Source organism: Calliopsis andreniformis, chromosome 9, assembly GCF_051401765.1.
Source record: "Calliopsis andreniformis isolate RMS-2024a chromosome 9, iyCalAndr_principal, whole genome shotgun sequence".
Taxonomy (NCBI): Eukaryota; Metazoa; Arthropoda; class Insecta; order Hymenoptera; family Andrenidae; genus Calliopsis; species Calliopsis andreniformis.
The window spans coordinates 12,149,669-12,168,047 of record NC_135070.1 but is presented as its reverse complement, the minus strand read 5'-3'; the positions used below and the strand labels follow the sequence as shown (position 1 = coordinate 12,168,047).

The 18,379-nt window shown below is 31.1% G+C and overlaps 3 protein-coding genes across 6 annotated transcripts; 1 reads left to right on the top strand and 2 right to left on the bottom strand.

The window, feature by feature from the left end:
- Window positions 1-77: 77 nt before the first annotated feature.
- Window positions 78-4,758, bottom strand: Noc3 (Nucleolar complex protein 3). 2 transcript variants are annotated; one of them, XM_076384500.1, is made up of 11 exons: window positions 4,157-4,758; window positions 3,569-3,641; window positions 3,105-3,373; window positions 2,747-3,029; window positions 2,379-2,667; window positions 1,963-2,297; window positions 1,517-1,887; window positions 1,283-1,447; window positions 860-1,217; window positions 647-744; window positions 78-571 (listed from the first exon to the last, which is right to left on the bottom strand). In XM_076384500.1, exons 2-11 carry the CDS (start codon window positions 3,572-3,574, stop codon window positions 349-351), a joined length of 2,397 nt encoding a protein of 798 aa, XP_076240615.1. In that variant the 5' UTR covers window positions 3,575-3,641; window positions 4,157-4,758; the 3' UTR covers window positions 78-348. The 2 variants fall into 2 exon arrangements, with proteins under 2 accessions (XP_076240615.1, XP_076240616.1); XM_076384501.1 differs by lacking the exons at window positions 3,569-3,641; window positions 4,157-4,758 and having other exon boundaries at window positions 2,747-3,024; window positions 3,105-3,211.
- Window positions 3,978-17,193, top strand: Mino (glycerol-3-phosphate acyltransferase mino). 3 transcript variants are annotated; one of them, XM_076384498.1, is made up of 14 exons: window positions 3,978-4,192; window positions 10,239-10,357; window positions 10,755-10,933; window positions 12,446-12,601; window positions 12,684-13,078; window positions 13,161-13,584; window positions 13,678-13,849; window positions 13,930-14,114; window positions 14,192-14,378; window positions 14,440-14,663; window positions 14,730-14,840; window positions 14,919-15,111; window positions 15,207-15,713; window positions 16,209-17,193. In XM_076384498.1, the coding sequence occupies exons 2-13, from the start codon at window positions 10,249-10,251 to the stop codon at window positions 15,392-15,394; spliced, it is 2,523 nt and encodes an 840-aa protein (XP_076240613.1). In that variant the 5' UTR covers window positions 3,978-4,192; window positions 10,239-10,248; the 3' UTR covers window positions 15,395-15,713; window positions 16,209-17,193. The 3 variants fall into 3 exon arrangements, with proteins under 3 accessions (XP_076240613.1, XP_076240612.1, XP_076240614.1); XM_076384497.1 differs by lacking the exon at window positions 3,978-4,192 and adding an exon at window positions 5,164-6,195; XM_076384499.1 differs by lacking the exons at window positions 3,978-4,192; window positions 10,239-10,357; window positions 10,755-10,933 and adding an exon at window positions 12,201-12,246.
- Window positions 15,942-18,361, bottom strand: LOC143183090 (tektin-3). The gene is made up of 9 exons (XM_076384506.1): window positions 18,209-18,361; window positions 17,991-18,145; window positions 17,657-17,908; window positions 17,336-17,568; window positions 17,161-17,270; window positions 16,925-17,073; window positions 16,626-16,848; window positions 16,397-16,551; window positions 15,942-16,326 (listed from the first exon to the last, which is right to left on the bottom strand). Exons 1-9 carry the CDS (start codon window positions 18,254-18,256, stop codon window positions 16,116-16,118), a joined length of 1,536 nt encoding a protein of 511 aa, XP_076240621.1. The 5' UTR covers window positions 18,257-18,361; the 3' UTR covers window positions 15,942-16,115.
- Between the last annotated feature and the right edge of the window lie 18 nt (window positions 18,362-18,379).

The window sequence follows — 18,379 nt, the reverse complement described above, 5'->3', positions numbered from 1 at the left end:
ATATGTTACTAAAGTTCCAGATGTTAAAACAAAATTATGCTTCGGTGTTTATAATTCATTTACCTTAACTAAACAATTTGAAGTTCTATTAATTGTGATAATAATTAAAGATATACTATAAACAGAAAATAACAGTTTACAAAATGTAAGTCAAACATTTTATAAATGCCAATATGCATTTCATTAGCAAGTGTTGCAATTACAATACAGTTATATTTTTTTTCATAGCTCGATACGAAATCATTTAGAAATCTAAATCTATCATACGATTTAAGTTAACAAAAAGATTGTATTTACAAATACGCACAGTTTCAAATGATATAATAGTGCTCATTTCATTTTCGTAATTTATGTCATATTATGTTTACTATTATATGCTTTATAGTAATCTCTATATCCATCTGCTAATAATTCCCTGTCGTTTACATTATTAACATAATCCTCGAATTCACTATTCGTAAAGTGATGATTCGTTATCGATTTTTTAGCACTGATATTTTTTGGAACTGGCACTGCTGGTTTGAATACAACTCCACTAGGATCATATTCAGTATAAAGTTCTTCAGGAGTTCTAGAAAACATAAAATAAAGTTTGCACTATGATAGAATACTGCTGAAGTAGCTAACAAAAACAAATTACACTTACAATTTTGTAATTTCTGAAGGCAAGCTACCTTCTCCAACTGGTGGTACATTCCAAGCTATATTTTTTGCTATTTTTTGTACAGTACTGTGATAATGTCGCTAAAAACAATAGTAATAATAATAAGAGTAACAAAAATTACTGTTAAGATATATGTATAATTATTATACATTTAATAAGAGTATATATATATTCATAACTTATGTGAATACGTACTTGCAAAGCTGCAAGTTCCCACAATGCTGAACAATGTGCATTGCAACACTCAGGTTCTTCTAATTCTGGTTGATAAAAACCATCTCCAGAAGTACAGTCAGTATCTAACAAAACATTTGCTGCTTTGCCAAGTTGCATACTTTGTTTTATAATACCCAGAATACTAAGAGCAACATTGTGTTGTGATTGCAAAGATGCAATAGCTATTCGTTTCAAAAATGCTATTAAGCGACTTTGTGTGATTCTTTTTCTTCTATTAATTAGAACTTGTACTAAAGTCTTTATAAGAATTTCTGCTTCTGAATGGGTTTTACCACAGTGAATGTTTAACAAATTTTTATATAGATGCACATAAAATCTGCAGAACATAATTATAAATTTTTTTGTTTTTTGTAATTATTAAACATTTTCTTCAACACACACCTGTAAGGATCAAGAGTTAACGTTGAACCTTGACCCGATAATATTGTAAAGACACACTGAATGCAATGTAATTGATCCCTTAGATTTAAATTGCCTTCATCCATTAATTTATCTATAACAGTTACTAAATCTTGATAGAAATCCAAATTTATGCAATGTGCAAACCTGTAATTATTACATATAATTAAATTTTATGATACGAATTCAAAATTAAATATAACAGAGATACTATACTTTGCCAAACCCTCCAAACAAATAGATAAAATTTTACTATTTGGAGCCTGTTTTAAAATTCTGAAATAAATTGTAAACACTAAGCTTGTTATTTCAGTAAGTAGCTTTTGTTTAGTTTGTTTATTTTCTTCAGCTTTAGTTTCAAGTAATTCTCTCTCTACTTGCTCAAGTTTCTTATTTCTCTTCCTCTCACGTTTGCTTAAAGCAAGAATTCGTTGTTTATGAGACATTAGCTTTTTTTGTTTAGTTTCTTCTTCCTTTTCTTGATCTAAATTTACTTCTTTTATGCGAAGAGATAAAAGTACAGACAAGCATTCAGAGTGAACAGAATGAGCCTTCACTTTTATATACTGATTTAATTTACGTACTATCTAAAAATTCAAACAATGTAAATAATTTTCTTATACAGCTTCTCAAATAGTGTTACAAATATTTAAACTTCTTACTGTAAGTGATAATTCAAAACGTTTGTCTTCCTTGAATATTTGAGAAATGCAGTTAGCAACATCTTGTCTTATAAATTGATATTTACTATCTAAGAATTGTAGAAGGAAATTGGCGATGTTCGCAGAAAAGTTAAAATATGGATGAGTTGTTAGGAGATCACACATGCATGTTATGGCAAGTTTTCCTAATTCAATTTCTTGTTCTTTTACTAGTCGTGTATCTCCTCTCTTTTTCCTTAATACACTAGCCATTTTTTCTAATTTTTGCAAATAACGTTTATAATTACTTAGTAATGCAGTTTCATAATTCTGTAGTGCTAGTGTCTCTTTCTTCACTAATGATAAAAAAAATGGTTATTATTACTATCTGTGTATATTGTAGTACCATATTATTATTACTTGTAATAGCTACATACATCGTACGTGTTCTCGTCGAAATTGAAAAATATGGTATGATGGTAACAAATCTTTAAAAACCTCCAATAAAGATACAGTTGCCAACTTTCTGACAGTAATATATACTTCTGGATTAGATTCTTCCATTAATTCTAATAATCCTCTGAAATTTTCAGACTTCTGTTCAGGTGCTTCTAAAAGTCTACTGGAAAGTAATCCTATTTTCAAACGTTTAGACCTTAATACTTCTTCACGATATGCTAGAAGTTCTACCATAGACATAGATTCCCTATTTTCAATTTTATCATCCTGAAACATTAATTTATATACAGAATATACAAAATTTGTATAGTTTTGAACGTTTGATAAAAACTTAATTCAATCTTACATATAAATCTATCTCCACTTCCATATCATTGTCTTCAGTATTATGTACTTCATCAGATTTAGGTTCATTATTTTGATCATTATTTTGATCATTATTTTGATCATTTTCTTCAATTAATCTTTTTTCTAAAATTCCATTTTGAGTTTTTGTAGGAAGTAACATACGAACTTTCTTTCTACCTTCTTCCTTGATTATTTTTGTAATATTATTTTCATACATTTCTTCTATTGTTTTTCCATTTTCCTGTTCTTTACTTTTATTTTTCTTTTTATTATCAACTGTTCTAAATAACACACAATTAATAATTTTAAATCAAAATATAACAATAATTTTAAATCATAAAGACATTTGATCATACTCTTTAAAACGTATTCGTTTCAATAAACTATAGGATTTATTAGAAATAGCTTCTCTAAGAAAATTTAAGTCATCTTCTTCAACCATGTTCATAAGATCTTCGCCATGATCACTTTCTTCTTCTTCTTCCACTGATTCTGGATGTAAAGTTGTTGGTTTCTGAATTTGTTTTATTACAGGTTTATGTCGTCTCATTTTAAGTTTTCCTTGTTTCATAAGTTTAGTCCTTCTTTGGTTGGTCCTTTTAACCACACTGACTTTTACTTTTTTCTGTTTGATTGAAAATGATATATGATTACAAAACTTTCCTTCTATAATATAATTTATGACGATATTGAAAATAATAAGTATTTAAACAATTTTTAAAACTAATGAATCTTTATAATTAATTGTAGAGTTACAAATAAAGAAAGTAATTAGGTTAATTTTTTATTATTTTTTAATAATAAACTTAGTTGTACTTACACCCATTGTTCTGCAGTTTCGGTTATGTTATAATATAATTTTTACTCGTTACAATATTTGAAATAATTTATTTCTGTAAAATTAAAATTACTTTTAACTACACCTCAGTAAGGTTTACCGTGTCAACACGTGTTTATAGTTTGTACACGCAACGCGCGCCACGTTCCATGCATAGTTCGCAGAGAAATATACGTGAATATACGTTTTATCTTCTTGCGCAGTAAACATAGAAAATAAGTTTAAAAAGATACTTAATATTATTTTTAAATACTACATATTGGTTGTTCATTGATGATATTTTATGAAACTTTATTATAACGTTTCTATACCATGAACATATAATATTGTTATAACCTAATGAATCTATCAAGAAATTTTATTTTTTAATGTTAATATTGACTCGTGGTTATACATTTGCATTAAAAACATTACAGTATTCCTAATTCATGTTTCTAATTTAAAGGACAGATTAAAAACGCGCTATAAAATAACGTTTTTTATTTTTCGGGAAAAAAAACGTGCAAAATATGTTTCAAAGTATTTACAAATAGTTACACGTGGTTTCCAAATGCTTGATGTAATACGTACATTTGTGCAAGGATCTACTTGAAATATCAACGTGAGGTGAGTTACAATTCATTTAATAAATTTAAAACGTATTGCCTAAGAAGGTTATGTTTCACATTCGTGCCGCTTTAGTAGTATAAATGAGTTGTAATTTAAAGTATCCAATACGCTCTAATTCCTATCTACCTTTACTAAATACATAACTTTTACTGCACGAAATACAAATACTATTATAATTATATCTAATTATATCACATAATATGCATGTATCTCATTCGATCAAATTTTGATACATTTCTTCCGCGTAACAAACAATAGCCTTAATTTATTAGGCCACAATAATTTACATTTTATAACACTAGTAACAATAATAAAAATAGTGTAGTATAACAGTACATTAAATAAAAAATTCACTGCATTTTTAATATTGTATTTATATGGTTATATTTAATTGACGATTAAGAAAAGAACGTGAAAAACATAAAATAACATTGGTTGTTTACATTCACTACTTTTAATTTGTGAAAGTAGCAATCGTGACGTACGAATACTTAATATCATTGTTCTTTCACGAGTACCTACTCTCACTGCAAACGAAATCTTCCCGAACGTGTGTGCAAGTAGAAAATTCTTTCGTGCGTTCTTTCAAATTGACGTACAATAAAGACCAGCACGAAACGTTGATGGCTTTCAATAGGATTAATTTACGAGTCGCATGAAGCTAACTAGACATCAGGTCATGTAGCTCGAATTGTTGTTCGTCCTACGTGGGCAAACACCGTGCAAACATACCGAGATTTAAAATAAAAAACATGGGAAGTGTCTTAAATCCAAAACGTTGAAATTTTCCGACTGTATTAATGTGATGCAGTGATTGATTAGTGTATGTTATAAACGAATCGTTCAATGTGTGATTTTAAAAACGTATGCTTTGCATCGTAATAACGATGAGTTTAAATTACCTATGTGATGGAGGATAAACGAGAAGTGGCAATCATTTCTTTTTATTTAATTACCAGAGGTATTGCGAAACTTCAATTTTTCATTTACTGCAGGAACATTTTCGCGAGTGCATATTTCGCCAATATTTGCGAATTGCCGTCTTATCGCATTTAAAGTTGATATTAGTGAGCGATTATGTGCTCTATGGAAGAAAGGAAAGTAGCACTGTCAAACTGATTATTCAGCAGTGACTGTGGATGGTTATTTACCGCGTATACCATGTGATTCTCAGTGCAGTTATAATTCAACCTTTGTTGTGGTCGCATCGGTTAATAAAATCGAATCGGAACTTTGAGTAAACTTTCTGTTTTTATTGCGCGACACTTCTATGTGAACTGATATTCTACAGAAAACAATCGGACTAAATGACTTTCACTGAGTTTCGTTTTCCTTAAAAAGTGAAATCGCCTCCCCTGTACTAAACTATTTAATTCTGTGGTTGAAGTCGATCGTACATTTTTGAAATTAAAATATTTTTTCTGCTCAGAGTATCAGGCTTCTTTTTCATATAGAAGTAAAATACATATTAAATTCAAATTCACGCGAAAATGCGACGATCGTTCGTCGTTTAATACAGTTATAATTTGTAGCGAGTTCAATTTATCCAACGTATGAGTATCGTTGGTAATTTAGTTAACGTATTCAAAGTGATAAATTGACCTACCGTCGCGACCGAGACACCCTTTCGATTGTCCAATATTTCGGGGAGGATTAGGAGACAAACATTAGTATTCGACTCAGTGTTAACAATTTTGCGGAAAGATTACGTTGGGTCTATGGATTTGGCGAACAGCAAAATTTGTGTGACAGCGATCAACGTACGGATCAAAGTTTACGCGATTGTCAACGGTCGTGATCAAACGAAGTAGATAAAAAGATGACCGAAATTATGAAAACCAGCAGTTGAATTTCTGAACGCTCCTTCTACGGGTTAACAAAACAAGCAAGCATTGTCATTTTTTTGGCGAGCGACGCATCACGCGATTCAACGCAGAAATGGATGGCCTTGTTGAAATTTTCCTTTTCTTCGGTGTCCTCTTCTATTTTTTCAATTTCAGGTAACTTACTTAACTCTTACCATTTTTTAACGTAACGTTACAGCAGAATTTCATTCAACGATTTCTTTTCTTTGTGTGTACAAAAGTGCATAAAAATATTAATACATTTTATTCGAATGTTCGCTATGAGTGATAACAAAGTATTTTCAGGATTATTAACGATGTAATTAGCATACGCCATATCGTACTCTTCTTTTCATCGTTCGCACGGGTTTACGTGATACTCACCAGAGGGTGAGTTTATTTTTACCAGGGGTCGAAGGACATTCTTGATTTTTTCCAATTTCGTTAAAATTGATATTTTATGTTTAATGAAATTTGCTCTTGGCATTGTTTCGGAAACAATTTTTCTGCTAATGTTGTATAATGGAAAGTTCGACTTTAAATTGTTACTTCAATAAATAGATGATTTTTGATCTTTATTAATTATAAAGTTTCATAAAATAAATTTATTATACATTTATATCATACTATAGAAAATTATAATATTAGCTTTGATTCTTGCTTTTCGTTTATCTTATTTATTGCAATTCTTCTAAATATTGTTGACGGAATGAACACTGCATTTGGTATTTTGGGAAGAACAAAAATCATTTTTAATGAACCTTCCTTTTTCATGAAGTTGCTCTGTAGGTTACTCGAGGTTGACCAGTTTTTTCGCGCGTTTTTTATCTAGGGGAATTATAATTGAAATGAGTTTCACTCTTATTAAATATGTATTTAATAAGTTAAGTATTACATATATATTTAATAATTTAATAATTAACATGTATTTTGTACAGCCTGATAAAATATACCGCTTAGAAATGTTTAGAACCAATCATAAATTATGTTACCAACTGTGTTTAGCAGGTTAGTACTGTTAGAATTGTTAGAGCATGAGGTTATGTATTTTTTCGGCGGGATCTGTTACATATCCGCAAAAAATTCTAAATACAAGTCATATATTAAAAAAATTTGACCTCATATTAAGTTTATTTATTCGAATGTATAAGATTAACTTCAACTTTTAACAGAAGGAAACTGAAGTGAAGTTTCTTTTCACGAAAATAAAAACACTTCACTTATGTCATGTAGCTCTGCAATCACAGTTGCGGAAGATTTAATTCAAATGACAAAGCATGTGTATGTAGAGATGCGTATTTAACACGGAAGATTAAATTTAAATGATGAAGTATCTGTAAGTTCAACGTTTTCGCGTTATCGTGTCAGAGTTGATAACCCCAATTTAACAACGCAGATAATATCCTAGCGCATGTTTTCTGAAATAAAAATACAGGAAACCAATCATCGGCTGAACCTCTCTTCGATCTGAGAAATTGCAGTTTACGTACTTGACGTATCTCTAACCTTTTTCAACTTGACACTTTTTATAATCCATCGATATCAATATAATTCAAAAATAAAAGTATGATACGCAAACCAGTTGATGGCTTCTCGATCTTATCGATTTGTCCCTCGACACATGCAATCGTTAACAAACTTATATCTTCCGAAAGTGGAAGTGCCACTTAAAAAATTCGTATGATTTTGTCGAACATAATTAATGGATTCTAATTGTACCACTTCAAGCAATAATTATTTATAATACTCTAGCATAGTAGTTTCGTACTTATTATTTCAATATCCTTATCGGTTTGGACCTTGACAATAACTATTGACTCAAAGTAAATTGATGTTTCTGAAACTGAAAAAAAAAAAATGAAATCGAAAACGTAAAAAACAAACGGCGCTGATCATTGTTGTTGAATTGCATATTGATTACAGATAATTTCTCCTCCTTCGACTGGTACAATGTCCGCGTAGAAGTGAGACTACGATACGAAAACGAAAATCGATATGATTCGTAGATGAGACAATATCTCATTGTCACTTTGTTTTCTCACTTTTTATCTTCTTGTGTATTATCGATCCAGCCAGTCAACGATATTAGAATTTATTTCTGTTCGAAAGAAGCTGCGATCATACGAGCAATTTCCCGATATTCTTATTCCTAACACGGATTAACACGCAATATTTAATACTTATTTATGTAAGCGATACACGATACGTTGCACTTACGATACAGATCATATGGCTATGGTATAGCTGAGTACATATATGGATACATATCCTCTTTTTCGTAAGCATTCATATCGATTCGATCGCTTCATAAATTTGTCACAGTATCCAGTGATACCCTTAATGTTGAACCCCTTACACTGTTAATTTCAATTCTCAAACGATTCTTGAATTGAAAAGTGTTGATTTTAGACGAAAGTCTTTCATTTTCAATTTTCTTTTTTTTTTTTTTTTTTGCATTTCACATGTTAGTATGTATATAATGTAGGTGTATTCGATATAATTAAGTTATTACACATCTGATCTTACTCAATAGTTGGTGTAAAACGCAAACTGGCACCGCATATATAATTAACGATGAATTATATTCATTTAGGCGATTCGAGGTGCAGAGTTTGGGGACCTCGCCCAACATTTTGAGATATTAAATGAATTTGTAGGTATATAAAGACAAGGTAAATTGTAAGCAGTTAAATATTGAGCTATAACTGTAAACACAATTATGCTGATATTTGATAAGTATATAGGAGGTAGTTATTATTAAAATAATGAATAATGTATGAACATTTTTGTGAAATAAAATTATACAGTGAAACAGTAACAACTCTTATCGTGGTCAAGGCGTTTACCTCGTGCATGTAAGTGACATGACAACATTTTTTTGCAGTCTACTATTAAATGTTCTTAAATACCCAGCTTTAAATATACAAAAAATTAAGTTCATACTAATTCTTTTTCGAATTAACTCATTTGGTTTAAAATCGGAGCAAATTTGTCATTTTGAATACATGTACATCTCTGTTGAAACACGTTGATACATAACAAGGTGAATTGTTACATCACTGTAGAATCATACAAGTTTAATAAAGGATAATAGTAACTTCGTGTCTTACAATTATTTGTATATTTAGATAGAGTCTGAGCAATTTTACGCATTGGATTTTCATGATAAATGTTAAATGTTGAAGGTTCTGCTGTATTTACCCTGTCAAGAACAAGGCTCCTCTTTTCAAGAAACAATCGTTTTTCAATTAATAAACTTATTTGTGTTGTACGTAGCTAGTAGTACGCATTTTAATTTACTTTGCATTGAAATCTCTTAATCATTCGCTTCCGGGTCGCGAGATGGGATTCACAATGTCGTTCGATATTTCGCAGAAAATTTTTGTCGCGTAAACAAAATTTCTGACTATGTTGATGATGCTAGCGCTTATCGGCGCATTTTAATTGGTACATACATCGGGTGACTACCGACACGAGTATCTTACTCTAAGGAATATATCTGCGGCTATAAAACAAGACGACGTAAATCACATTTAACATGCAAATCCATAATATAAAATTAAGATTCAAAACTTCGAACACGTGGATATCTTGATAATAGGACAATAACCACTCGTGTCGTTTTGCCTTGCAACCACAGATACACTATCGAAACAAGGAACTCGTGTGCATCGCAACTGCATTCGACTGTATCGAACCGTTAAAAGTGTCAGAGATCGAGGACCGTGAATGATGCACAATTATAATTCAAGTGCAAAACCCATGAAATTGTACTCGAGTGACATTCATGTCGTCTCATGAAATTTTAAAACAACAGAAAATGATTAAGATTACAAATTAATCAAAATAATTGGTAAATTAGATAATTTCCCATAACGGTCAGATTCATTGATCGCTAAAATTTAATGTTAACATTACTGGGAAACTGAAAGATAGTGTTCCCCCTTTCACCTAACTTGGTCACCTTACATATCTTACTTGTTTTTAATGATAGAAAAAGCTGTTTCAGACTATTTTTATCCGTATAATTCGTCTGAAGAAGTTACTCTTCATTTGCAATAAATGACTGTGTCTTATTATTAATAATTTATGTTTATATTCATTTACTTATTTGAGGAATTCTTTGCACAGACTTTCGGATTTTAAAGTTCAGTTAGTAAAATTTTTACTACGTATACTATTCTGATTTAAAATTTCAGGCCTAACAACATGGTGGACATACTTTCTACGCGTTTGCAAGAGGTATACGCAAAATGGGAGACCAGAACGGAAGTATCAAGGAATTCAGAATCGGTTACAACTCGACTTTCATTAGAGGGTAAAATTTTTTTCTGGCAATAATTTGTCATGGTCGTAATTGTTATAAAAATCTTGTTTCAGTAACAAGAACTTCCTTCTGTGTAAAAATATATTGGAATGTTTCAAAATACGAAATATAAGTCGAAAGATTCCTCTTGGAAAAAAATCGAATAAACGTATGGGGTAGAACTTTTCCTTACATGAATCATGTATTTTAAAACAGGAATCCTGTATGTTTTGTATAATGTTTTGCTATATAAAAAAATCGGGAATCGCAATAGGCAGTTATTTTCCGCTAAAAAAATCTATCCATGCTTTTTCTTTAAGAATATCTGAAAAAAATCATATCATGATCACCATCGCTATTACAACAGTAAATGTAAGAATTTGTTAGAAGTAGATTACGTATGTTTCAGAACTTCGGCGGGCCGGCCAGCAATTACACAGAAAAAAAATACAAGAAAGGGAACAAGCAAGACAAATTCGAGAGAGTTCTTTGTTCAAAATTAAAGAGACTGAACCATTAGCTCCCTTCATTAAGGAAAAACCATCGTTTCTGTATTACTGCTGCAGAAGTTGTACTCCGTCGTCCAGAGTAAGTTTTGTATTTAATTTTTCTTTTTTATTCAAATTTCAAGGAAGATACTCAGCGATTACTTAATCACATTAAATCATACTATGTGTGATTGTAATGTTCAGCTGTTGTTGCAAGTCTTCATTTACAAAATTTGAATCAATGAATATTTAATTTTCTCGATTTCCTCGACGGAAATATTCAAATCACAACGTACTTTTGTTTTTCGAATATTAACATATGTTTAATAATTGATGTAGTCAATGAATAGATGCGTCTGCGGCGGCACTCATATACTGCACTACATTGACGTTGTGTGCTCACATGCCTGCACATTAAAATTATATTTAACTTGCGAACTTACCTACGATCAACTAAGTGTTCAAAATCGTATACCATGGCTGCATATGCATACGTACGTTGTCTTTTACTCTGGGAATGATATACTGATAACAATTCATGTAATTTAAAATTACTTAACGAACGCCTTCGGTTGCCCTTAATGGTTACTTAAGGACGTTGATTCGTAACGTACATTGCGTCAATAAAGTTCGAAGTGTTTTAAACGTTGCAAATTTTCGAAATGGAATCTCAGTGCTATATTGTGTGAATAGTAATGTTTTATGGCGAGTAACGTGTTTAAAGCAGAAAGTAGGGAATAATAGTGTTGAAATAGTTTAGAAGTATAAAAATATAAAATTCAAGTGCATCGATTTGAATAATATACACTTTAATTCATGAAACTTAAAAGCTTTCATACACTCTTCGATTCTCCTGTACAGTTTCGGTTTCGAGTGCTTCAATAGCACTACGCTACAAAGCTACAAATCTCTTGCTACTTAATTAACGCGCCATCTTTCGACGTGCATTTAATTACGTAACTGTTCCATCGGATTCTGTTGAATCCTTTGATAAGTAGAATAATTACATTCTACACGTGATTATTGAACATATAGAAAATAAAAAAACCTCACGACTGGAACACTGTGACTGTCTTCCATTTTGACATTATATAAAAGGAGAAACAAAATTAAATACGATGTTACCTTTATTGAAAGTAGCAATTGCGGTCGTTATGTAAACATAGAAGTCGATGCACTTCTAAGATAAAGACTTTCCTAATGTTAATCTGTCCTTTAAATGAACTATTTTAATGTATTAATATTCGCGCATCGATGTATCGTGTATGAATAAAGAAGAATTATATGCAATCGTTACATTAGTTATGGTAATTCACGCGAGAAGACAAACAATCAAAAGAAATGTACGAGAAACCACGTGGGCTATTTTCGCGATGGTTACGTATCGTCGTAGTACGTGGATATCCAGAAAATGTAAGTCAATGACAATGAATTAAAATATTCACTTTTAATATGTGTATCTTCCTTGAATTTTTCTATCTGTTAATCAGAATGACACTTAAAATGACTTGTCTTCTTTTCATAAATATTTAGTAGAGAAAAATGAATTGTAGAATGAAGGATAGAGTGAAAGAAAAAAAATTTGTGTCATTTAAATTTCGTTTCTTTGCAGGATTCTTTGGTAAATACCATTACCAAACAACATATGCCTTTTGGTGTAAACATATTGGTAATTAAACCAGGTTCTACATTTTTTTCTAAAGTATTTTATTGTCTTTCACATGTTTATCACCGTAAAGAGTATAATTATTCAAGAGTAACACAAACAGTAAGTGATTCAAGATATATTTTATAATTTTGTAATATAAATCCTGTACTTTTATATTTTAATACATGAATCTCCTTTATAGGTCTTGGAAGATGAAAAATTAAAAGAAGCAATCAAACTGACTGCTAGGGAAATGGTTGAAAACGAAGGTTGTACAGAGAAGAAGGCTTTGGCAAAGGCAAAAGATAGAGCCAAGATGATATTACTTGAAATGGAAAGCAGGATAAGCAATTTGTTACTTAAAATGACTGCATGGCTTCTTTACAAACTATTGCCATATTTTATACAATCAGCTATAATATTACCTTCACAAATAGAGATGCTGAAAAAGGCAAATGAGACTGGTCTTCCTTTAGTATTGCTTCCTTTGCATCGTAGTCACTTGGATTACATTCTGATCAGTTTTATATTAATCATGAATGATATTAGAAATCCATTAATTGCAGCTGGTGATAATCTCAAAATTCCATTTTTTGGGTATGTTATATAAATACATATTCTCTAATCATATTTTTCTAAATCTTTGCGTTTCTATTAATTAATTTCATATGCTAAATAGGTGGCTTTTACGAGGTTTAGGCGCATTTTTCATAAAACGTCGAATTGATCCAGTTGCGGGTCGTAAAGATATTCTTTATCGCGCTACTCTTCATACATACGTAATGGAAACACTACGCGCAGGTCATAATATAGAATTCTTCATAGAAGGTGGACGGACAAGAACTGGTAAACCATGCATGCCAAAAAGCGGCATTCTGAGTGTCATTGTTGATGCGTACATGGATGGAACTATTGAAGATGCACTATTAGTACCTGTTGCAATGAATTATGAACGTCTTGTAGACGGAAACTTTGTTAGAGAACAGCTAGGTCAGCCAAAGAAAATGGAAACATTTAGATCTACAATTCAAGCTATATGGTCAACCTTAAGGGGCAGCTATGGTTATATTAAAGTGGACTTTTGCCAACCTTTCTCACTCAGGGTAAAATATTTCTCACAATATATGAACATATTTCATTTTGTAATTAGATAATCAACTTTACCTTTCTATCAATTGATTTTATTCGACTAATAGGAAATGTTAAAGTCTCTGCAAGTTCAACAAAATAAATTAACTCTTGGGAAAACAGTCCCTGTTGAAAAGCCTTTAAAATATACAATGTCAAGTTCCTCACTTTATGGTACAGATGTTATTGTGGAAGAACATCGTCAATTAGTTGATAGTATTGCACGACACGTTGTATATGGTAAAGAATGAGCTAATTATTTAACCTTTATGAATATAAATTTATAGTATATAGTGTAATCGATATAAAACAATTTTTAGATTGTTCTGGGTCGACACCAATTATGTCAACTAATGTCGTTGCCTTTTTACTTTTAAATAAATTCCGAGACGGTTGTACTTTAGACAAATTAGTTGAAGCATTTGAATTGATGAGGCAAGAACTAGAGACCCGTAATAAGGATGTTGCTTTCTGTGGAGAAGCAGTTGATATTATAAATCATGCTGTTAGTAAGATAATTATGTTTTAATTATTTGATTGATACAAAAAAAAACACATTTTTTCTATTTTCTTATTTTTTAGCTCGATATTCTGGGTCCTGGGTTAGTAATGCAACAAAAGCAAGAAATCGCAGAAGCGGTTGATGACCAACCAATCAAATCGACAGTCGTTACAGCAATTCGTCCTGTTTCTATATTACCAAATGTAATCGAACTCTCTTATTATAGTAACACGATGTTAACGTGTTATGTTATGGATAGTATAATAGGTAAGAAAATACACTGACTTCTAATTTACTCAGTTTCTTAACGCACTTGTTATATTTTCAGTGACAGCTTTATATGCTGAATTACAATCACAGATCAATGACCCAATAGCTATTGCTCAAAACAATATTACAGTATCGCAAGATCTTTTGGTTAAGAGGTCACTTAAGCTTTGTGATATCTTTAAGTATGAATTTATTTTTTGCAAGCCATGTGAAGAACTAGAACGTGTTGTTATAGAAGCTATAGAAAATCTTTCTCATACAGATATCATTACCTTACAAGAGGTATTGTACACTAATGCATTAATTTTTTATATTAAACTTCAATTACTTATATAAATTATTTGTTAGGAATGTTGTTTACAAGAAGAATTGTGGAGTAAGAGGTACGCACAAAAGTTCGATGATAGTTCAGACGAAGAATATTATAACAGAAAAAATGCTAAAAGTATTCAATATAAAGTAAGTTACTTTTTATCATCTTGGGTATATTTTTTACGATGGTAAATCGTGATTATTTTTAAAAATTTTTGTTAATAGTTGAGTTTAGTACCAGAACATGCAAAACGTATGGAATTTCTTCATACGTTGTTACGACCATTGGTTGATACGTATACATTCAGTGCCTTCACTCTTAGAAAATTGGTAGGACGATCGCTTTCTGAACGTGATCTAATTCATGAAGTTTTAAGTGAACTAAAGACTAATTTGGATCGTGGTATAGTAAATTATGGTAAGCATTGGCAAATTCTTTTTGAATAATTATTGAAATTATTTTCATAGTAATCATGTTAAATAATATACATTTTTTTTTTTTTTATAAAATAGGTGAAAGTTTATGTGTTGATCCAATAAAAAATTCTTTGAAGTTATTTGAAAAATGGAACGTCTTAGAGTATCATCCACAAGAGAATATCAAAGTGTTTTACTTAAAGGATGAATATGATACAGATTCAGCTGTAACGGACATCTACGAAACTATAGCAGCTTTTAAATGGACCAGAAATACGAACTGAGAAAAAATTCTTAGAAAAGATTACGTACAAGCAATTTTCATAAAGTACTATATTTTATATGAAAAGATTCTGACAAACTTTTGTACATAGCAATTTTCATGTATCAAACAAGATATATATAGCACTAAGGAAGATAGTGGTCATTATATATGTACATAAATATGTATAATTTGCACACGCATACACGCACACATGCACATACATATCTATGTATATATACAGGGTGTTCGATTAATGTGTAATTTTCAGTTATAGATTAAAATCGAACACCCTGTATTAAATTTACATACGGAAATTTAAATTATACCGACCGGTCTTGGTGAGTAGTTTTTAATGTCGTTTATAATGTACAGTTATACACATTGAACTTCAGTTATTAGTTCTGTTATATGTATAAAGTTTTTACATAAATGGTTAATGTGATACTACTGTATGTCAATATTAAAATATTCTAGGTTTGCTATTGTTTAGTTAATGAAAATAATCTTAGTATACCCGTTTGGGTATCAGTCAATTTTTTGTTGAGATTGGCAAATAATGAAAAAATTTTTGAAAGAATATAAATATTTTTATTACATTTTTACAAGGAAAGTAAAAGAATATATAAACAAAGTAATAAATTTTGTATAAGACACTTTTTTATGCGTAATATTAGAAAACATGAAAATACGAGTACTTTAATTCATATTACATCTGCAATTACAAATTTATTATTTATGATTTAGAACTTAATGACTGACGCGATTGGATAACTCCTTCGCATACCCATACATTTTTCTCTATCGATAAATAACGCATCAACTTTCGATTTCAGATCGGTCTCCAAATTCGATCTAGTGCGTAAAAGTTGCTGTTGTTGTGCTTCGAAACTTTGCAATTTTAAATTCATTTGGTTTATCATTGAGTTTATTGTTTCCACCTCTTTGATCATTCTATAAAAATATAATTAGAAATAATAATTACCTAGATTTCAATCTATTTATAGTACTTTTTAATATGTACCTGAGTTGAGCGTAATCTTTACATAACTCCGCTTCGGGCCGATGCGTTCTACTTTCAAGACGTGTGTGTGCAACTTTTAAAGCAGAACTTTTATCCGCAATGGCTTTTTGCATTAATTGCAAATTTTTTTCAATTTCAAAAATCTCTTGTTGTATCTGCGATCACAAATGTTAATCGATAAGTAACTCCAAGAGCTGATGTGCCAAAAATATTTATTAACATCAATTACTTTGTGTAAGTGCATTTGTAATTTTTCTTTTGCCTCTAGCATTTCCGAAGCTCTTCTAGCCAGTGCATTATTTGTGTTGCCCCATGCTTCCCACATTTCATGCCCAACTGCGTTTATCGCGATGTCAATGTCGCTTCGTAGCTGGTTAGATTTCGATCTTTCTGTTTGCGATTTTTTCACAACATTATTGGACGCCTCCGCCCATGATTCGGTTTCTGTAACGCTAAATGTAAATTTGAATGTAAAATGATACAGGTTTGAACTGTGAACCAGGTTTTATGTCAAAGACTGTGTGTTACCTGTTATCATATTTTTCAATACCGCCGTAATATTTTAAGCCACGACTAAAATTATTCATCTGATGACACGTAATATCAATTCCAAGTGCAGTCTCTTTATTTCTTATGTCCAGCTCTAATTGATTCTGTACAGCTCTGCTGTTCGTAAGCTGAACGTAAAATAAGATTCGTTTTTATATTCGATGTTCAATGTAATATTATAGTTGAATTTTTCAATTAAATATTTTTATACATACTTGATTAATACACTTATCTGTAAAATGCTCCAACTTATTTTGACAGTTTTTAACAACTTCTACTTCTTTGAGAAGAGCATGCTCAGCCTGATCGTGAACCAAGTCAGAACCTATTTGCGTTCCCCTTTATTAAACTACTAACACTTAATGAATTAAGATTTATAAAATATAAGACCTGTCCTAGCTTCACGATAATATAAACATTCTTGTGCTATGTGTAACTGTCCTTCCAAACTTTGTATCGTCATTTGCAAATTCCGTCGGCATTCCTGCATCTTTTCATTTTCTATTATCAACCTTGCCAATTCTGCAGCCACTTCGTTTCTCCAAAAAGTGGTGTCTGTTATTCTTTCACCCAATTTACGACCCGTTTCAGTTTGACCATTTTGTACTTTCTCGTCAGCTTCTCTAAACGTGATATCGGTCAATTTGAATAGAAGCCATTACTTTGTTAAATCATTCTATCATACTTAATAAAACATTACAATAATTTTACCGCATCATCCGGACAGTGTCTTGTCGTAGACTTTCCGAATAATGTCTATTGCTATCCGATTCATTATAAAGCTTCAACTGATTCTGTACCCATTCGTACGAGCTATATCTCGTGTACAGTGCAGCTCGCGCTGCATGAGCAGGATTTCGATCAAAACCAGTTACCAAATTTGGAAATCGCAATGGCTCTGTGGCCATTCCTTTTGGCATGTAACACGTATTAGCCAACAGATTTGTCATAGGTTGTGCGGGTCTAGGACAGTTACGAAATTTTAATAACTTTTAAAGCACAGTCGTTTACATAAGAAATACAGGTAATTCTTGTAAGTCCTTACAGAGCAGACGCTTCTACCATTTCGTATCCTAATGTAGGACGCCATGGGTGCGGCTTTGGAGTTTTGTAAAATTCTCCGACTCTAATTGGTATCGGGGGACCAGCAATTTGCTCCATGCAAGGCAATGCACCTACTGTACTCCATGGTTGAAGTTGCTGGAAATAACCAAACAGTAAATGAACGTGATTATTTGCAGATCGAACCTATAGAATACGAACCGAGTACATAACAGTTTCTGTCTTCCTTTCAGTATTATTGTTAGCCATGGTTACTTTAATAATTTCTATGTCATCGATACGATAGCGTTTACTGTTTAACAGAGATTTTATCCATATGAAATGTTATTTGAGTGTTTTATTCAAAGAGATGAAATGTTTTGTGCGTCGGGA